The following is an 18,052-nucleotide window of genomic DNA, read 5'->3' on the forward strand; positions in this document are numbered from 1 at the left end:
ACGCACGAGGCAGCAGTGTCCATCTGGGGCCCGGAAAGCCAACGGCATCCTGGGCTGCACCAACAGAGGGGTGGCAGCGGGCAGGGAGGGGACTGTCCCCTCTGCTCTGCCCTCGTGAGGCCCCAGCTGCAGCGCTGCGTCCAGGCCTGGGGCCCCCAGCACAGGAAGGGTGCGGAGCTGCTGGAGCGGGGCAGAGGAGGGCACGGAGATGCTGCGAGGGCTGCAGCACCTCTGCTATGGAGACGGGCTGAGGAGCTGGGGGTGTTCAGCCTGGGGAAGAGAAGGCTGCGGGGAGACCTCACTGCGGCCTTCCAGGCCTCGAGGGGAGCTTATAAGCTGGAGGAAGACTGACTTTATATGATAAGACAAGGGGGAGCAGTTTTAAACTAATAGAGGGGAGATCTAGATTAGCTAGGGGCTTTACGGCCCCTTCCAACAGAAGCCATTCTATGGTTCTACAACTCCATGGAAAACCTTCAATTTTTATTTCTATTCAAATATTCAGAATACTTGAATAATAAAACCACTCCATGCAATACTCATCTGTTTTGCTTCAAAACAACCACAACGTATTTAAAACTAACAGCATAGCAGTATTTCTAAAACCAAAACTTTCGTTTATTCCAAGAGAAACCAAGCTTAATTATCACAACACCTAACAGTGCATTAGTCAAGTCTGAGGCAGTCTGTACCATCTAACTTTGGGAACACTCCATCAACATCATAGAAGACTTCTCACACAGCATCTATTCCCAAAAGAGAAACGCAGAAGTGCCAGAAATTGAAATACAACAGGTGATGGAAAGTTAGAAGCAGCCAATTTGTTACAATTGGAATAATAACTACTGAAGAAGACATAACAAGTAATACATTGCAATTAGGAAGCAACAGTTTGCTTAAATTTCTTGTCTATATAATCTTAGCTTTTTCTAGAAGCCCTTCTGATGTTTTCAAGAGCTGTAAAATAGAATTAAAATATCATATTCTTTCCCAAATTAGATATTAAGTAGTTTACAAGCTATGTAAGAATACAAATGGTATGGCATTAATCATATAGACAATGGAAAATACAAGTCAAGGATTGTTAATAAAATAATGACTTTTCTTTTCCCTGGATAGTACATTCCTCCCTAAACAGGCAGCAAGATGGCAAAAACAGGCTTCTATGGCCAGACAGTGTCTTAAGAAATAAAATCTGAAGTTAGAGAGACTTCAGTATAAAATTATGAATGAAATATATAAAAATCTATATAATAAAAAATAATAAAAGTTGTAACAGTAAAAAGTGCAATGAGGAGCATTTTGGTTTTGAGCCTGCAGCTTCTGATACACCTTCCCCATCACCCAGAGCGTGCTACCAACTAACCCAGGTGCAGCCTCCTCCATCTCCTGGTCATAAGGGAGTATCAAGTCCCAAAGATGACCACACCAGGAGCATTTGGTGAAGATTCAATGCAGGTCTTCTTGTGAGTTTGTATGATTTTGATTTGTTTCAGGCAAAAGTTAATGTTTGATGTGATCAGGACTCCTTTTTTGGGTGTGGAATCTCCAATTATGGAGATGTTAAAATCCATCTGGGCACAGACCTGGGCAACACTCTAGGAGTCCCTGCTCGAGCAGGGGGCTGGATCATATGGCTCCCAGAAGTCCCTTCCAGCCTCAGTCATTCTGTGATTCTGTGATACGAGGACTGCTTCTACCCTTTAAGTCCCCACAACATTGAAGTGCAGAACCTCCCACAGATGGAGCCTCGCAGCCCATCAGCAGAGCACCCTGCATGCTTGCTTGCTGGTGCAGCACATCCTAGCAAAGCTGCCAGAGTTTCCGCTTTCCCCTCCAAGCCAACATGGCACAAAACATAAATACAGACTTTATCTGTAAAGCACACAGTTAGAAGCATGAAAATCCCCATCCCCCTGCCAGCCCAAGCAGGGATTGGAGCCATCAGCGCCGCACTGTCAACGCATTCAGGAGGCAGAACCAAGTGAAACACAGGCACCTACCGTTCGTTGTGTTCCTGGTAGACGAGCCTGGACTTTTCCAGCAGATACTTTTCAACATAAGCTCTGGAAGAAGAAATAAAAGCATTATTCATTGACCCAATATTCAACTTAAATGAACACAGCTTTACTGGGACTTTGCAGTTTTAGTACACCAAAAAAGCTTCAGCCTTGTTTCACTTAGTTATATAAATTTCTTCCTAGGCAGAACAAGCCCAATATTATGTTTGGCTTTTGAGGTTTTTTGGTTTGATACAAAGCCAAAACTAACTTGGATATGAAAAACATGATCTCAGATGAGTTAGCCTATGGGCAGGGAGTGCAGGGGGGAATTTTGACAGAAACTGAGAATCTCTGATACCTATTTAATTCAAACCCAGCAAAATAAAATTGGTTGCAGACTCATATTTGTGCACAAACTCTCTTTCAACCAGAAACACATCTGGGTGCACAAGTTTGCAAGCTAAGATTTAGCCATGGATTCCATGCCCAAATTATCACCCCCTTCTCCAACAGCCACTTTGCAACAAAAGCTTTGGGTTATTAACTTGCGGATATGGTCAAAACCCAGACAACTGCAGAAGCTTCTTACTGGCGTTGACATTTTAGCCTCCATGACGAGTTAATTTCATGTATATATTAATAACTTCACTAGCCAAAACAAGCCTCGACATGTTTGCTGCTGTTGGTTTTTTTCCTCCATGCAATGCTAACTAGTAATGATTGGGACATCGAAACTAGAGCTGTAATTGCCAATGTTGATGATGTAACTCGACACACAGAGGCAGAGGCTGGGCTTTTCCAGCCACCGACCCACAGTGATGTGGCACTGACAGCAGCCACATGCGAGCTGCAAACCCAAGGAGCTCTGGATGAGCCGGGACAGCACGGTGCCCAGCATAACCCTCAGATGGGAGACAGAGCCAGGCATTTTCCAGGAGTAATTCTCCTGGAGGCAATTCTTAGTGATTCTCCTCTACCTTCACCAAAAAATAAACAACCTGGCTGTACCCGAGGTGTTTGGGATGACTCTTGGGGCAGTGCTTAGGAGAGGCTGCAGGAACTGGCACATCCACCCACCTCAAGGCTCCCCTGCTGCACAGGAGGAGTAAAGAAAGGGCTGCAGTAAGCACTATTACTCCGGCACATGATGTGCACCAGGCAGTTTTTTTATTTATTCCCTATGAGGAAGCCGAGGACAGCTATGGATACTCCTCTCTGTCTAACTTTAAGTTTAAGTTCCTGTTTTACCAACTTCTCAAGCCAAGGCACGAAGCTCCCTGAAGGCTCAGTGAAGAGATGTGGCAGTGAGCAAGGCACCAGCACGCCCTGGGTCCCAGCCAAGCACTGGGCAGCAGCTTGGCACGCAGCTGCAGGACAGCCTAGATTTAGTCGACCACGCTTGACACATAATCCCTTCCCCTGTGATTTCTGCTCTTATTATAGACCCAAAAAACTCAGTTGCATGCAATAATTTAGGTTGGAAAGGTCCTCTGGAGGTCATCTGGCCCAACCCACTACTTAGAGCAGGGCAGATGTAAGGAGAATGCTGCTCTAGCAGGATGTTCTTTGCTTAGTGAGAAGGTGATAAATGAATATAAGTATGTTCCCAGTTCTAATAGGACAGTGAAAAGGAAAACAAATTGAAATATAAAAAAGTAAACACCCTCAAATGTTCTCTTTCTATTTACTGGTGTCAATTATGTAGAAACTACCTTATTATTACTCACAGTCTTAACAGTAAAGAAATTTTGAGAGTACTTCATGCAAAGTACTCATTTAGTCATGCCACAGAACCTGTACTTGGTATACCAGCTAATATCATCAAAAACTTGAGCATGAATTTCACATACAAATCCCACCATGCAAAATACCCACAATCCTCACAGTACCTGTGACACAGCCCCATGCTGCTGCACAAATTTAACATTATGGCAGTGCACTGTTGCTTTTAATTAAAATCTCTCCCATCTGGCTCTTCTGCAATTTTAAGGAGCATGTAAGATGTGGAAGCTTTTGATCATCTTAGGAGGACTCAACATGTTGCAAAGCCCTTCCTCCACTGCTCACTTATCTCTGAACAGGACATAATAAATTCATAAAGCCTTATGGGAATGCACTTAAATGAAGCCTTTGCTCATACTCCACTGATTTCCAACATATCTTCAAAGCCTTCATTTTGTAGGGTGGGGTTGGCTGCTCCTAAATCTCTTGGCTATTACACCTCTTAAGCCGAAATTCGCTTTGAGTTTGGGTCATTATCTGCATACAGTTGGTAACCAAATACCCAACTGCTATTTTCAGCCCATGAACAGAGCAAAATTCTGATCCGAGCCTGCAAATTATACTTTACATTAACCAAGAAAATCATATGCACAAAGTGGGGACATAGCTGATTTGAACAGGCAGATCATGTGCTTAAAAGCTAAATTTAAAAATAAAAATTAAAAAGAAAATAAAAATCACAGAACTTGTGATCTTCCTTGTAAGACAATGGAGAATAAAACCCTACTCTGGTATGCAAGGAACAGCTGAGTTATTCTGTAATGTCTTCTTACTGTTGCTGGGGCCATGCACAGTCTCATCCCATCACGTAATGAAGACCAAAGAAATGAATTTGTTAAAGAAAAAATTTCTCTTATTTTCAGAACTACTGCACGCAAATGCAACGTTATTTGCAGGTAAGTGTCAATAAACCATAAGGGCACTATCACAGAGCTGGCACAGCACGCCAAGGTAGCAGGCTGTTAGGGCATTTGCTGGATTCTGTTACCCTGTGTTTAAGTAGGTATTAAAAAAGAATTGAAGCTTATCCTTTTAAGAGAACTATTCACCAGAATTAATAATAGAAGGAAAAAGGAAAAAAAGAAAAAGAGCAGCAGATAAAAAGTTGGATGAAAAAACAGCTGCCTGACTGCAAAGAACACAGAGTACCCAAGCTCATTCGAAAAATTAATGGCACCCATTTGTGCAATACTGTTCTGGTGGAAAATAGGGAAGGAAAAATGTAAAAGCAATTCTCTAAATTAACAACAAAGTCCCAGCAAGAGATCTCTTAGCTAGCTGCAGAAATTATACAGCCCCTGGAATGCCACTCTACTCTCTGCTTTTCCAGCTGAGCTAATTACCCAGCCAAAAAGCAGGGTTAAGGTAGCCCTGCTCCCTTTGGGCTGGTGTGAGACACTTGGCTATGGCGTGATGTCATCTGAAGAATCCCAAGAGAAATCCAGGTCCAGATGTGTCCCCCAGAAGCCCTCACCCAGCTGTGGCCATCACCAGGATGAGCTCACCGGGAGCTGTGGAAGCAGGCTGTAAGGCTGGAAATAGACCCTACGGCAGCAGAGCGGAGACAAGCACCTCCTAACAACAGCACAGGGTGCCCTAAGTGGTCCAGGGCTGGCTTCACGGGACATTTCAGGGTATGGATGGAAGTGTATGAGGAATCAGGCAGCAGTGCTAAACCATCTGGCTCCGTCTTCTCTGTAACAGCTACTAGGCATCTGCAAAATTAAATCCCCCTTGGCTTTCTGTTTCTGAGTCTGACCAAAGCCAGCTTGCTGGCCTCTCTGTGCCCATCACATACTCCAGCCCCGTGACCCATCCTCATGGCCCACGTTACCTAAAACGTTGCCCTTGCTTGCTCTCTTAAGAGGAAAAAATTACATTTTGACTTAATTATAAAGTTGACGTTATGATTAATGAGAACTGAACTGGCTTAAATCCATCTCAGGTGTATTCATGCTTTGATGTGCAGCATAGATAAACCAACCTTTTCATAACATTTACATATAGTAAAAATACAGGCTGTGGATCCCACTGCCACTCACCCTCGCACAGTGCCCGTCTCCTGGTAGTTCACTTGGATAAATTTGCCAAAACGACTCGAGTTGTTGTTATGTGCTGTCTTTGCATTTCCAAAAGCCTGTTAAAAGAATGAGACAGCATCACTGCATCTGAAAAGCTACCTCTTTTCCTTATGGACATGCACATCACTACCATCCCACCTCCAGGGTTTTGCTACTGCTGTAATATTGTAATAAATTAATAAAAAACACAGGGAGAAAGTGAGCTACAAAATAACAGGATGAGCTTCTGGGGACCACGTTCATTTCCAGTTTAGGATTCAGAAAGGTTAGATAAACACTGTTGAAAAGTGAAGCGTCAGCTATACAAGAGATTTAATATTTGATGTTATTACATTCTGCATTAAGGCTACACTTTATTCATTTAAATGGATATAAAAGTATACTGTTCCAACAAGACTAACTTTTAATGAGCTAGCTGCTTTTTAATTACATAAATGGAATTAGGGGAAAAACACTTTGAAAGCTACCCAAGTTTTAGACAACGTCATGCATCATGCAGACATAACCCATAGGATTTTCAGTATTTCAGACACCATTGGTTCAATTTGTTGCTGATACTTTCCCAAATCTAAATGCTTTAAGGCTGTACTACGCAAAGCTTTCATTAAAACTCCACCTAATTGAGGCACCTAATGCAGAAAGCCATCCCTAAGCACAATAACCATTGGGAACCTTTAAGAGCTGCATCTCAAAGCAGCTTAATTGAAAACTGGTGTTTGCAACTGTGCCTGCATCACTTCAGTAGTCTGGCTCAGGGTGACTGAAACGGCCCAGCTGCCAGGTACAATTAATGCTTCATTTATTACACCTGTTTTGGTAATTGTTCACCTTTACTTCTAAGCCAAAAGTACTTTAAGGCAATTATACACAGGATAATTTCTAGGAGCTGTGTCTGTACGTTGAATCACAATTACAAATACATTTTGTGCTAAGGCTCAATATTAGAGTTCAGCCCAGAGCTCCCAACAGATTTATTTCCTACTCAGCTATTTATTGGAAAAGATTAAAAGGGCTTTACATCTATAATCCCCAACTTCTCAAATGACCTTTGCAGGTTTTACTTTGCAACTAAAACCCCCAAAAATAGGCCAAGTGAGAGGAAATCCTTCTGAAAGGCACTCGATGCCATCAGCCCTGTATCCACGCGATGTTCCCATTCCCGGCAGCTGGATGAGCACCAGCCTTCCCACCAGTGGGATGCAGCACAGCACGGGGCCATGGAGCGGCCAGGTCTCAAGCATCCCCCATCACACGCAGTGTTACATCTCAAACTGAAGGCTTGCTAACAGAATAACGATGAAATTTCCCCCCTTGTTTGAACGCATGGATTTGTTTCGGCTCAAGCTGTTGCATATGAATTTCCACCAGTTGAATAAAACAAGTTCTGCGACGGCAGAAACCTGCCAAACAAGCAGCTGATGCTCGGGCTTGCAGAGAAGCTGATTCCATACAGGAAACTAATAAGCCTTCCCATACACGGGCTTCCAAGCTTTGCAGGTCACACACTTAGTTTTCTGCCTTTTCCCCCAAAATCACCTCTGCAGACAGGAGCTTTTCCCCAGCATCCTCACCCTTACTCTCACGCCCTCCCTGTGCCCAGCTCTTCGTGAACAAAACCACATCCCGGTGCTTAAATCCCAGGCATTCGTTTCCCCCAAATAAGCATTTTGACATGATAGTACTGTTTCAGCATTACCAGAAGATCCACCTGCCCCCTTCCAGTGTTTCATCCAAGCAGCCCAGTGAGCGCCCACCTCCTTCCTGAGGTGCTGCACAGGGAGCCGAACCACAAAACCCTTCTAAAGTCACGTTGGACATCAACACGTTCCCCAGTCCCTTGCATGCCAGCAGGAGGGTTTCACCTGTTTCTCTTTGTACGGATGCAGGGTAAAACATTTTGAATGTGGGTGTGGGGAACTGCGCGAGTCTTCCTCGTTTACCTTTTAAATGAGGAACAAGCTTCGTGACTTTTTGTCCATTAATGTGTCAGACCACGCCACATGTTGCAGTACAAACGCCTACAGAACTCACAGCCCATAATATCACTCCTTTAGTCATTTTCTTTATTGCTCACATAAATGAGAAAGCTCTCTGCCTTGTGAAAGCTGCTTTCTCTATGGCGCAGGCACGCCGGTGAAGGGCCAGGAAGTGTGTGAAGGCAGTTCGGTGTTTAATTTGACACAACTTCATGCATTTTTGTTTGGCTCGCCACATTCCTTTAACAGAACTATCAGGCTATATTAAAAAAAAAAGTGCTATTAATTCAATTTATGCGCGTCTAATCTACATATCTGCAGCGGCAGGGCAGAATATTCTACTTCAGCTTAGGAAACCACAGAATGAGTTACAACTGCTGAGCTGAAATTACGCTCTGTTCACATCACTCCGCTTCTCGAAGCCGTTGGTTCCAGCGCTGAGCGGAAAAACTCAGTAACGGCATTCCTGAAATTCTTGGGGAGACCAAAGCTTGTACTGGCCGGGGCTCAAGGCTTGGAAGGAAACGAGCTCAATGCGCTTCTCTGTGCGAGCGGAGCACCCGCCTGCCCATCCAGCGGCTCGGCGAAGGCAGACCCGGAGCCGGAGCCTCCTACAGCACTTCTGCACAAAGAGATGCTTATCGTGGGAGCCGAGCGTTTGCACCACAAGTGAATTCGCCAGGTGATACCGACAGCAACAACGCTCAGAAATGAGCCGTGTTCCCAAAACTGTGCAGCTTCCTTCGACTGAATCTTAACACCTCCAGTTCAGCCATCATCTGCTCCACCGCCTGCAGGAATGCTCGCTTCATGCTCATTCATGGGGCCCAGGAGGCAGGGAAAATAAAAGCTAGTGTGCTTGCGGCTGAAGAGCTCACCTTCCTCCTCTCCTGATGAGGCCAGCACTTATGGGCTCTTCATTCTGGACTCAATATCAGCGCGATCTGGAATGGCTATCACAACTGCTGTGAGGATCACCTCCACGACTTCCCTCAAATAAATGTATTTTCTAATCCTTGCATCTAGGAAAACACCACCCTGGGGCTGGCAGCAAGCCCAGAGGTTGAAGTCACCTGCATTCAGGCTACGGAGGAGAAATGGCTCAATAGCAGCCAAAGATAGCTGTGTTCTCTGGGCTGCTGGGAACTCATGCAATGCAGCAAATACTGAGAGGCTGGGACAGGAATTCACAAATAAAGAGGAACAAAAATATGAACTTGCACAAGTCTATTTGCCATCAAAAAGCTGCAACAAAGGCCAGGGCCAGAAGGAAGGACAGGACACAACCAGCATAACGCTAGGGACACACGCTCCAAAGAGGTCCTGAATTTACATCCGTAAAAGCTAATTAAAAATCCTGACAGGACAAAGACTCCACCTACGATTAAAAATAATGATTAATATTGAGCTTGCTGACCTGTGACAATGGCTATTGAGCACAACAAAACAAGCACATCGCCACAGAAAATGATTAATAGCAGAAAGTTCCCTTTTTAAAGCCAAACATGTTTTTCTTCCAGGCAGGAAAGTACAGCCCATAGGAAAACAACAGCACCTTCACATTTCATCCTGCTGGTAATGTTCGTGTCTTTCTGTGACCTCCACACAGAGCATTGTGGGCTTTTTAAGCTGGTCCATGCAGTTAAGAACTCCTAGCTGCATCTTGAAACATGAGGTGGATGTCAGAGATGAATTTTGCTGGGTTTTGTTCCATCTGCAACCAATTTCACAGTATTCAACCTCTCAGGAACCTACCTTTTTTAAAAAAATACACTGAAGCATGACCAGAACATGATCATTTCATCACCTAAAATGCACCTGGAGGACAGGAGTTAGAGCTTCCCTAAATTCCTTCTCACTAACCTCGCCATGTGAGGCACTATCTCCTCCTGACCCATACCTGGTGCAGAACACAGCCCCGCCACCCCCGCCAAACCTCCCCATGTTCAGCTTCCATAACCTGCGTGCAGCAGGGCAGGGTGCTTAAAAAAACACCAAGAAGTATGAGCCACAATTAGCATTTCTGCAAAGTAAAACAGGATCTGCATTTATTATACGTCCACCTTGCAAGGTGCCGTTCTGCATGGCCAACAACAGCTCCACATGTCTGGTTTGCAGCAATGAAATACCAGGTCAGGCACTGACACCTCACTCTAATTCTTCTCACTGTGGCTCGATGTTTCATGAGGACTAATGAAACCATTTATGCTTTTTACAGTAACAGCACAAACCACCAGATATTTATAGTGCATGTGCTGCGATGCCTGGGCACAGCTCTTGCAAAGAACAGACCAGCAGCACGGAGCAGAGCCACCAGCACAGATCTGCTGCACCTCTACTTCAAACCCAGAGGTGCTGCAGCAGCTTCGTCTATAATGAGAAAATACATTTTCCCTCCTTGCCTCACAACGAGACTGCTGCAGGAAGAAGAAACAAAGAGCACAACTCCCTGCCAGCCCTGTAGAAGCCGTCTGCTCAGTGCCAGCCATTGGATCCAGCATGGAAATGCAGCTCTGTGCCACGAGGCACAGAGGAGGGGGCTGGTTCCTTCCTCAGCATAGGAACCAGACCTGTACTCAGTTTTGGGCTCCCTGGGACAGGAAGGACCTGTGAGGAGACAGGGCTGCTGGGATAGGGCCACTGATACGTACGTTCCTGGAATCCACTCTTCTGAACCAAAGAAAGGGAAGATTACTTTAAATGTGAAAGCACTCCCTTGGAGAACGTTTTGGCGTCAATGTAACTGAATAAAAGAAGTTCCAGTGTGTGTGAAGGAGCTTTCAAGAAAACCACTGAACACAGCAAGATGTTCTAAATAGGAGTCATTTCAATGCACAGTTTGAGGGGAGATTTCAAGCTCTGCTGATGCAGGGGCTACATGAAGAATTGGATTTAATGCCATTAGTGGCATCATTACTGGCAAACGCTCCAGCCTTGGCAGCGTATTCCTTCTTTTCCAGGTGAGCACTTGGGAAAAGGACCAAGAAATTACCACTATGATGCAACAAAATGACTTCAATGTGAGCTTCACAGGACTTTTTAATGTGGATGGAAATAGAAAACAATCACAAAAAATAAAACAAAGTAAGTAACGGTGTTCAGAGGAGACTTTCCCCTCTCTCCATGCAATGTGAGCATCCCCATTAGAATCACTGAATCATTCAGATTGGAAAGACCTCTCAGACTACCAAGTCCAACCATAATAATAAACAGGAATAACAGAAGAAACAAAGCAGCAAACCACAAAACAAAAGCACTTAGTATGAACTTAAAGTGACTGTCCAAAAGCCTGCGTTACGTATGGCACCATCAGCCGCACTCTGATTTCCCCACCTTGCAAAATCGTCTTCACTAACCAAGGTTAAGCACGATGCACCACAAACAGCTGACTCTACATCTGAAGCTCCTCTGTAATGACAAGAAGCAGCAGCAGTGTGTGTCAGGATGGCAGCTGGTTTCTTTTATGAAGGCCAGCGAGGCCTCGCTGCACGTAACGCAGCGCTCACTTCCCTGGGCTGAGGACAGGATGACGCATGCGGTGCAGGAGCCACCCTTGCTGGTGGAGTTACACAAGAATGGAAACACTCACAAGTCCTAAACCTCACAATTACTTTCATGTAAGCCAGAGCCCCATCCACTTCTCCCCATCCGCAGCCCCTACTGTCAGGAGCGGCCACAGCCATGCACGTGCCCCATGGCCACCCGCCAGCCCCTGGGCGGCCTCTCCACATTTTCCCCTATGTTTTTGCTTTTTGTAATGATTCCACGAGGGCCATAAACATTAAAAGCGAGTTTCAGCTTCACACTGCATACTTGGACAACCCTGACAGCACTACGAACTGAAGCACTCCCCTGCTCCATCCCTGACAAAAAGTTTTCCTGCAGTTTGTCACCAAAATCGGTGCCACAAACTGAGAAAGCATCCCCAGCGTCGAGCCTCCCATCTGGAAGCTCTTAGCAGAGCCACAGGGTCACGATGTATATTTTACACACATATTTTCGTGATTTTCCCAGGAGAAATATGTGTAATGAATAAAAACACAAACACGTTAGCAGCAACAAAAACATACCACTGTAATCCGAAACGCAGCTTGGCTTCTGCGCGTGTTATCCTTCCTTCTGGATCCCGGCTACTCTTTGCTAGCTCACACCAAAACAATACACAAAATACAACAGAAAACTGTCAGAGCTCTGATGTTGAATCGGCATGGTCAAAAAAAATCACACTGTGCCATGTAAAATCATGCTGCATGAGGAAAGATGAGGTGGAGCACGGAGGTGCAAGACTTCACCTTTCCCTGATCTTCTGATGGGCTACAGAAATAAGCTGCAACTCCTCAAGGAGATCTCAGTATTTCAAGAGTGTTTGTGCCATGGATGAGGAGCACCATGCCCAGGAGGATGGCTTGCTCACACGGCAGCAGCTGGGTGGGCTGTGCTTCCAACATCCTGTGGGTTGCAGGCAGCTCCCAACACCCATCCAGCAGCAAAAGCACCTTTTCTCATCCTGCAGCACCAGCAACAGACTACAACCTTTTCTCTAATGTGTCACAGAGAATTATAATTGGCTCATCTGCAGATGGAGTATTTATTTGATAAGCACCTGGAAAGCCAAGGCTGGTGCTGGCTGCTGGCAGGCAGCAAGAGGGAAGCTCAGAGATCAATATGTTTTTATTGACCAAAGCTGAACAGCTTGTTTGTCTGATCAGAGCACGCAACTGCTTAAAAACTTATTTTTATGCGTTAAATAAAGCAAAATTCTGTTTTCCATTTTCCAGCTGGAGCATTTTTGAGGCTGTGATGGAGATATTTTCTATAAAAAGGACAAGTTGGTGAGCATGGGATACGTGTGACCCCACACCACTCATGATCTGCACAGGCAGGATGAGGCACGGCGCAGTGCAGAGCAGCTGCTGCCCTGGGGCATGCTGCAGGACAGGCTGCAGTCCGCAGTGCCTCAAAATGGAGCAGCAGCTCTCACTGCACAATGCCTCCAACGCCAGTATTTCTGAGTTTAAAAAAAATAATCAGCTGAAAAAAGAGAGCCCTGAATGAATCAACCTAAAGGAAGCGTGGTGAGATTCTGCACTCCAGCTTTGTGGTATGCAACAAATGCAAAAATAGTACTGATAATTTTTTGTCACCCACTGTTTTCTTAGCTAGCCTTTGCTAAAAGCTGAGTGTGTGTACACCACTTCCAACACTCCAGACCCCAAGCTTACAGTTACCAGAGCCAACTAAAGGTGAAGCAGCACAGTCTCATGATTTAGAACCGGATTTGTGAGCCCTTGACCCTCCTCTTGGGATCTCCCTGCTTGGGTTGGAAACATTTCCTAAATTTTACAGTGAAGGAAGATGCTCACAAGCTCCGGTTACTGCACATATTAAACAATCCTCATCCGCAGGGAGCTGGGAGGAGAACACCATGCCCTCAAGGATGCCTAAAATCTGCAGCGTAAATGAAGTCTCCAAAGGCATTCAATAGCACGTATGTTTGCAATCTCAAGTCTTCCTACAGAATGGCTTTTACTCGTATTGGGGAACAGGAGATCCTCACAGAACTGGCTGTGTTATGGACAGACCACGACTCACTCAGCGTGAGTGATGCTGCTGCTTGCTGCACGGGAGCCATGCACTTGTACCCTGCTGCAGCACTGCCTGACAGCACAAGAAAAGAGGAAGGTGCACTGGAAAATTCATGGGGATGCTGCTTGTCTTTATCAGTCATGGCAGATCTTGTCTACCAAATAATTCTGTGCAAATAAGCAATGCCATTACAAAGGCTTCACTTGGGTATGCATCCACAAAATCCTCTCCGTTCTCCCCAAGCTGTGGCTTCCAGCAGACCGATGCTGTATGCAGAGTTTGTGCAATCCACTTTGTTTAACTGCCATCATGCTGCCTGACAAACCCAGCCTGCTTCCCATCCAAAAGACACCTGAAGGTCCCCATCTGTGTGATACACAGCGCACACACCTCGCTCAACTTGCAGGAACCTGCAAACTCTGCACCCCCAACACACAGAGCGATGCCTTTCTTTGTTCAGGCCCTGAAGAACCACTACAGTGTGCTGAAGCACTGCAGCAATTCTTCTGTAGCAAAGCCTGTGGAAAGCAAGGGAAATCACAGCCTGATATCAGTGCTGCAGTAGCTGAGATGAGGTAAGATAGAGGTGAGGCCAGTAGGTAAAAATGCCATTGCCTGCCATTAGAATAGCAGGAAAACTGAGTAGGCTGGTGGGTACGTGTGCATTCTGCCAGCCTGCAGCTAACTTCAAAGCTCCCGTGCACACTCAGAGTATCTTCTCCTTTGTGTAGCAAGGGATACACCTGTGGAACCCAACTGGAGAAAAGGACCTTGGCCAGCACAGCACGGGAATGGCAAAAATCAGCACTCCCTGTACTGAGCTCCAATTGTGCAATTTACACCCTACATAAAACCACATTTTCCTCTGTTATTTGGAAGTGGGCAGCTACATAGCACATACATACCACATCGAAATAAAGAGTGGGCCACAGTTAATTATGCTTACTTGGTGAAAAATGAACTACAAACCAGCAATTGCAAGGAAAGGAAAGGATGGCACTCCATGGGAATGCTGCTTCAGCTTTACAAAACAAAAACACCATTAGTGGGAGCTAATGGGGGCTTGGCTTGCATCTTTTGTCTTTGAAGACAGTGTATTAAAAGCTTTCCTTTACTGATTTTAATCAGCAAGCAAAATACTACATTAAACAATTAAACTCGTGCAAAAACAGGGTTTCTTCTCGGCACAGTTCTGCCTGCAGTTGGAGAGGAAGAGGAATGGCAAAGGAAGTTAAAAATGACAGAAAGGAAAAGCACAGAAAGAAACCTTTCTTTCAGTTAAGCGGGCACGGCTCAGCCTTCCTCCTCTTGTTTGTGCCCACCGGGCAGAACACAGCACGACTGTCCTACCTCGTGCTGGCCTGGTTTCAGCTTCAGGAATGCTTTGATTGTTCGGCCCCTGGCATCAGATCCACAAGGCTTTTACTCTGCCAGTCCCTTTTCTGCTGTTTCTTCCGCGTCTGACCCTTTGAATGCCATCCAGGCACACAGGATCTGCTGACAATTCATCAGCTGTCTGGCCTGACGTCGCCGTAATAATTAAAACTAAAGTGGAAATTGAAACAAAGCATGGAAAAATTCCCACAGATTGTACCAAAAAGGGGAAAAAGGACAGAATGAACGCTGGAGGGCTGCATGTAGCTCAAACTGCTGTTTGAAGATAAGAAGTGCTGAGCAATAGCATCCCCGTAAGAGAATCCCAGCCCCGCACTGTTGCGGCCTGCACCTGGGAACATGTTCTGCATGGGACTGAAATCCCAAACGGGCCTGAAAGCAAAGCACACGCTGCAAAAAATGAAGAAGCATTAAATCCAATGCTCTGAAGCCTAAAATGGTCAGACCATGCACCACAAGATGAGGAGCACAGTGGGGAACCAAGGGCTCTCAGCAGTAACACTGCCAAGCACACGATGATGCCAAATACACCCCAATATTTTTCTCAAATGTGAGAGATACAGTAACATGATGTGTTTCAGAGTCATTGCTTTGCTTCCTTTTTTTTTTTTTTAATTTTAATCTTTTCCCCATTCTATTTGCCTCTGTCCCTTCTCAAGCCACTGAACACAGCCATCTCTGCTCAGAAAGCCCTTTGCTTGAGACGTGACGGCCAGGTAGGAGAATCCACACAAACAAAACCCCATGCTGTGTGTTTTCTCAGTGCACTAGGGAACCCCTGCCAAAAGTAAAAAGAAGCTATCTATAGAGGATATCACATTGATAAGTGCATTTATAAGCTACTGCATACTTAAGTGGCTTGGGGAACACCAAAAAACAAATGCATCAACATCATCTCTTCTAAGAGGCAGAAGCAGACACTGACATCTCTACCAACCCACCCAAGTGCAAACTCCCCACAACCTCCCAACCCAGCCCAAAACAGAAAGGGACTGGGCCACTGCACAATTCAGCCAAAAGGAACAAAAGTGAACCCAAGAAGAAAACATTTCAGCCGTGAATTGCGAATAAACCACCAGCACCCACCCAACCACAGACCCCTTCCTGAAGAAGCAGGTAGCACATGAGCAAAACGACATGTGGAGCTCGCTAACTCAAGATGAAGTCAAAGCAAATCTTAGAGTAGTAATGCAGTGTTTTCTCCCAGTGCACACAACTTAATTCTAAATTAAGGCCCATTTTACTACTTGAATTTCCAATGAAAGCTAGCGACTTAATTAAACTCTTAGGAAAAATTACTGCTTAAGATCCTTCAACATCATAACCACAAAGCAATTTAATTTAAAAATTACAACCACTGAAGTCCAAATGCAGACTTATGACTCCTGCAGACTTCAGCACAGCTCCCATGGATCCCTTCCGCCTTCAGAGCTGATGGTCAGGGCAGCCTCATTACTCCGAAAGCTTCACACGCTGCCGGAGCACAAACAGCCAGCTGTTCTCTCAACAGCCATCTCAGCTAACTATGTGCCATTTTTCTACCAAACAGACAGAATTAATGCAGAAAACTTGAAATAGTTTGTTTATATATGAATATAAGCAAGTCTGCTTATTTATGAATCTATCTTAATGAAGCTTGCCCAGCAACAAGAAACAGCAAGGGCAGAAACAGCCGATCCCATCGATCTACAAGAGATTTGCAGCCTAAGTAGGGGGAAAAAAAGACTACAGATTCCTAGAGTGCACAAGGGCAGCACTGCTCGGAGCACCGCAGATGCTCCGTTTTCACACAGCGCAGCTCTCACTACCAGCTCTCAGAACTCTTTAAAAGCCCAGTGATCAATAGAGCGCAATTGGAACACTTTGTCAGAGGGGTCTGCTAATGCTGCGGAGAGTAAGCAGACACTGATCCATGTTATCTCAGCCTTTCAAAGTTTGAGCGGGTCGTTCTTTGAGAAGAGTGGATATTGCCAGCGCAGTAAGGCCGCTGTGACGTGCAGCACAGTGGCTGCGTGTGAGCGCTCGGCTGGACTGACCACTGGTGGTTTCCCAAAGCTCAGCACAATCCCAGCTCTGGTTATTACTCCATTCACACCCTCGCGTGTGCCAATATCAGAAAACCCCAGAGCTGTGACCTCCTTATGCTGTAACCGTGCGCTCCGTCAGCACACACGCTCACCCATCCAAGTACGCGTCCGCCCTGCCAATAGCGCAGGCTGATAAGTTTAATTAATAGCCCCGCTTGAAAAACAGGCAAACATCAATAGGAACCCTTCCCCCCAAAAAAATCAATGTGTTTTCTCTCAGCTTTATTGAAATTATTTAGCTTTCCTGTACCAGATGAAAACCAGATGTCCCACAGAGGGAGCGGCTGCACGAGCCAGAAGGAAAAACCAAGGCCCACCCATTCATTACCCCCATATTTCACTCAAGCCATAAGGCTATTTATATTGCATCTCTATTATTACAAATATCGTAATCGTGATGTAATTCTGGAAACCTCAATTTTCTCCTCCGTAGCTGAGGAAAGGAGAAAGCAGCACGCGAGTTGAATGGCTCCAAAAGTTCCTTTGTGCTGCATAAGCACTTTCAAAAGCTTCGCTCAGATTAATGCCAATATTATGGTCTATAATCCCTTTTGAAGCAGACCAAGCCCAGTATTAATGCAGGCTTACTGGCTCTTGGATGCCCACTTGCTGTACTTACAACATGAAAAAAGAAGTTTGTGCACACGAGGCAATTTGGGAAGTATCACCCCATGCACACTCCTGGGAATATTAGTTTTATTCACACCATTTGCATTAGAAATCGAGCTGCATGATGTAAAAAGCCAGAAGTGAGACGAAATGAAGAGTGATTTGCAAAGTTTCTGCTGTACACACGGGCAAAACAGTAGATGATCTGACCTCACTGGATTTTTGCTGTCACACTGGAACAGGCTGCCCAAGGAGGCTGTGGATGCCCCATCCCTGCAGGCATTCAAGGCCAGGCTGGATGTGGCTCTGGGCAGCCTGGTCTGCTGGTTGCCGATCCTGCACATAGCAGGGGGTTGGAACTAGATGATCATTGTGAGCCTTTTCAACCCAGGCATTCCATGATTCTATGATTTTCAGGCATAATTCTCAAGAAGAGCACTGTTTTCTAACCCTTCTGCAAGCTTTGTCAATGTCTTTGCTCAAGGTCTTCTCATCCAATGCTTTTGGCAATAGAGCTCTTGAACTTTAATCAA

General features: G+C 45.4%; 1 protein-coding gene across 1 annotated transcript in view; it reads right to left on the minus strand.

Moving 5' to 3' along the window:
• MYO9A (myosin IXA) overlaps positions 1–18,052 on the minus strand; it is a 136,383-nt gene that overhangs the window by 107,392 nt on the left and 10,939 nt on the right. Inside the window, 2 exon segments of the mRNA XM_010717130.3 lie at positions 2,004–2,066; positions 5,828–5,922. Coding sequence (XP_010715432.2) covers positions 2,004–2,066; positions 5,828–5,922 — 158 coding nt within the window.

The sequence above is a fragment of the Meleagris gallopavo genome, chromosome 12, assembly GCF_000146605.3.
Source record: "Meleagris gallopavo isolate NT-WF06-2002-E0010 breed Aviagen turkey brand Nicholas breeding stock chromosome 12, Turkey_5.1, whole genome shotgun sequence".
Classification (NCBI taxonomy): Eukaryota; Metazoa; Chordata; class Aves; order Galliformes; family Phasianidae; genus Meleagris; species Meleagris gallopavo.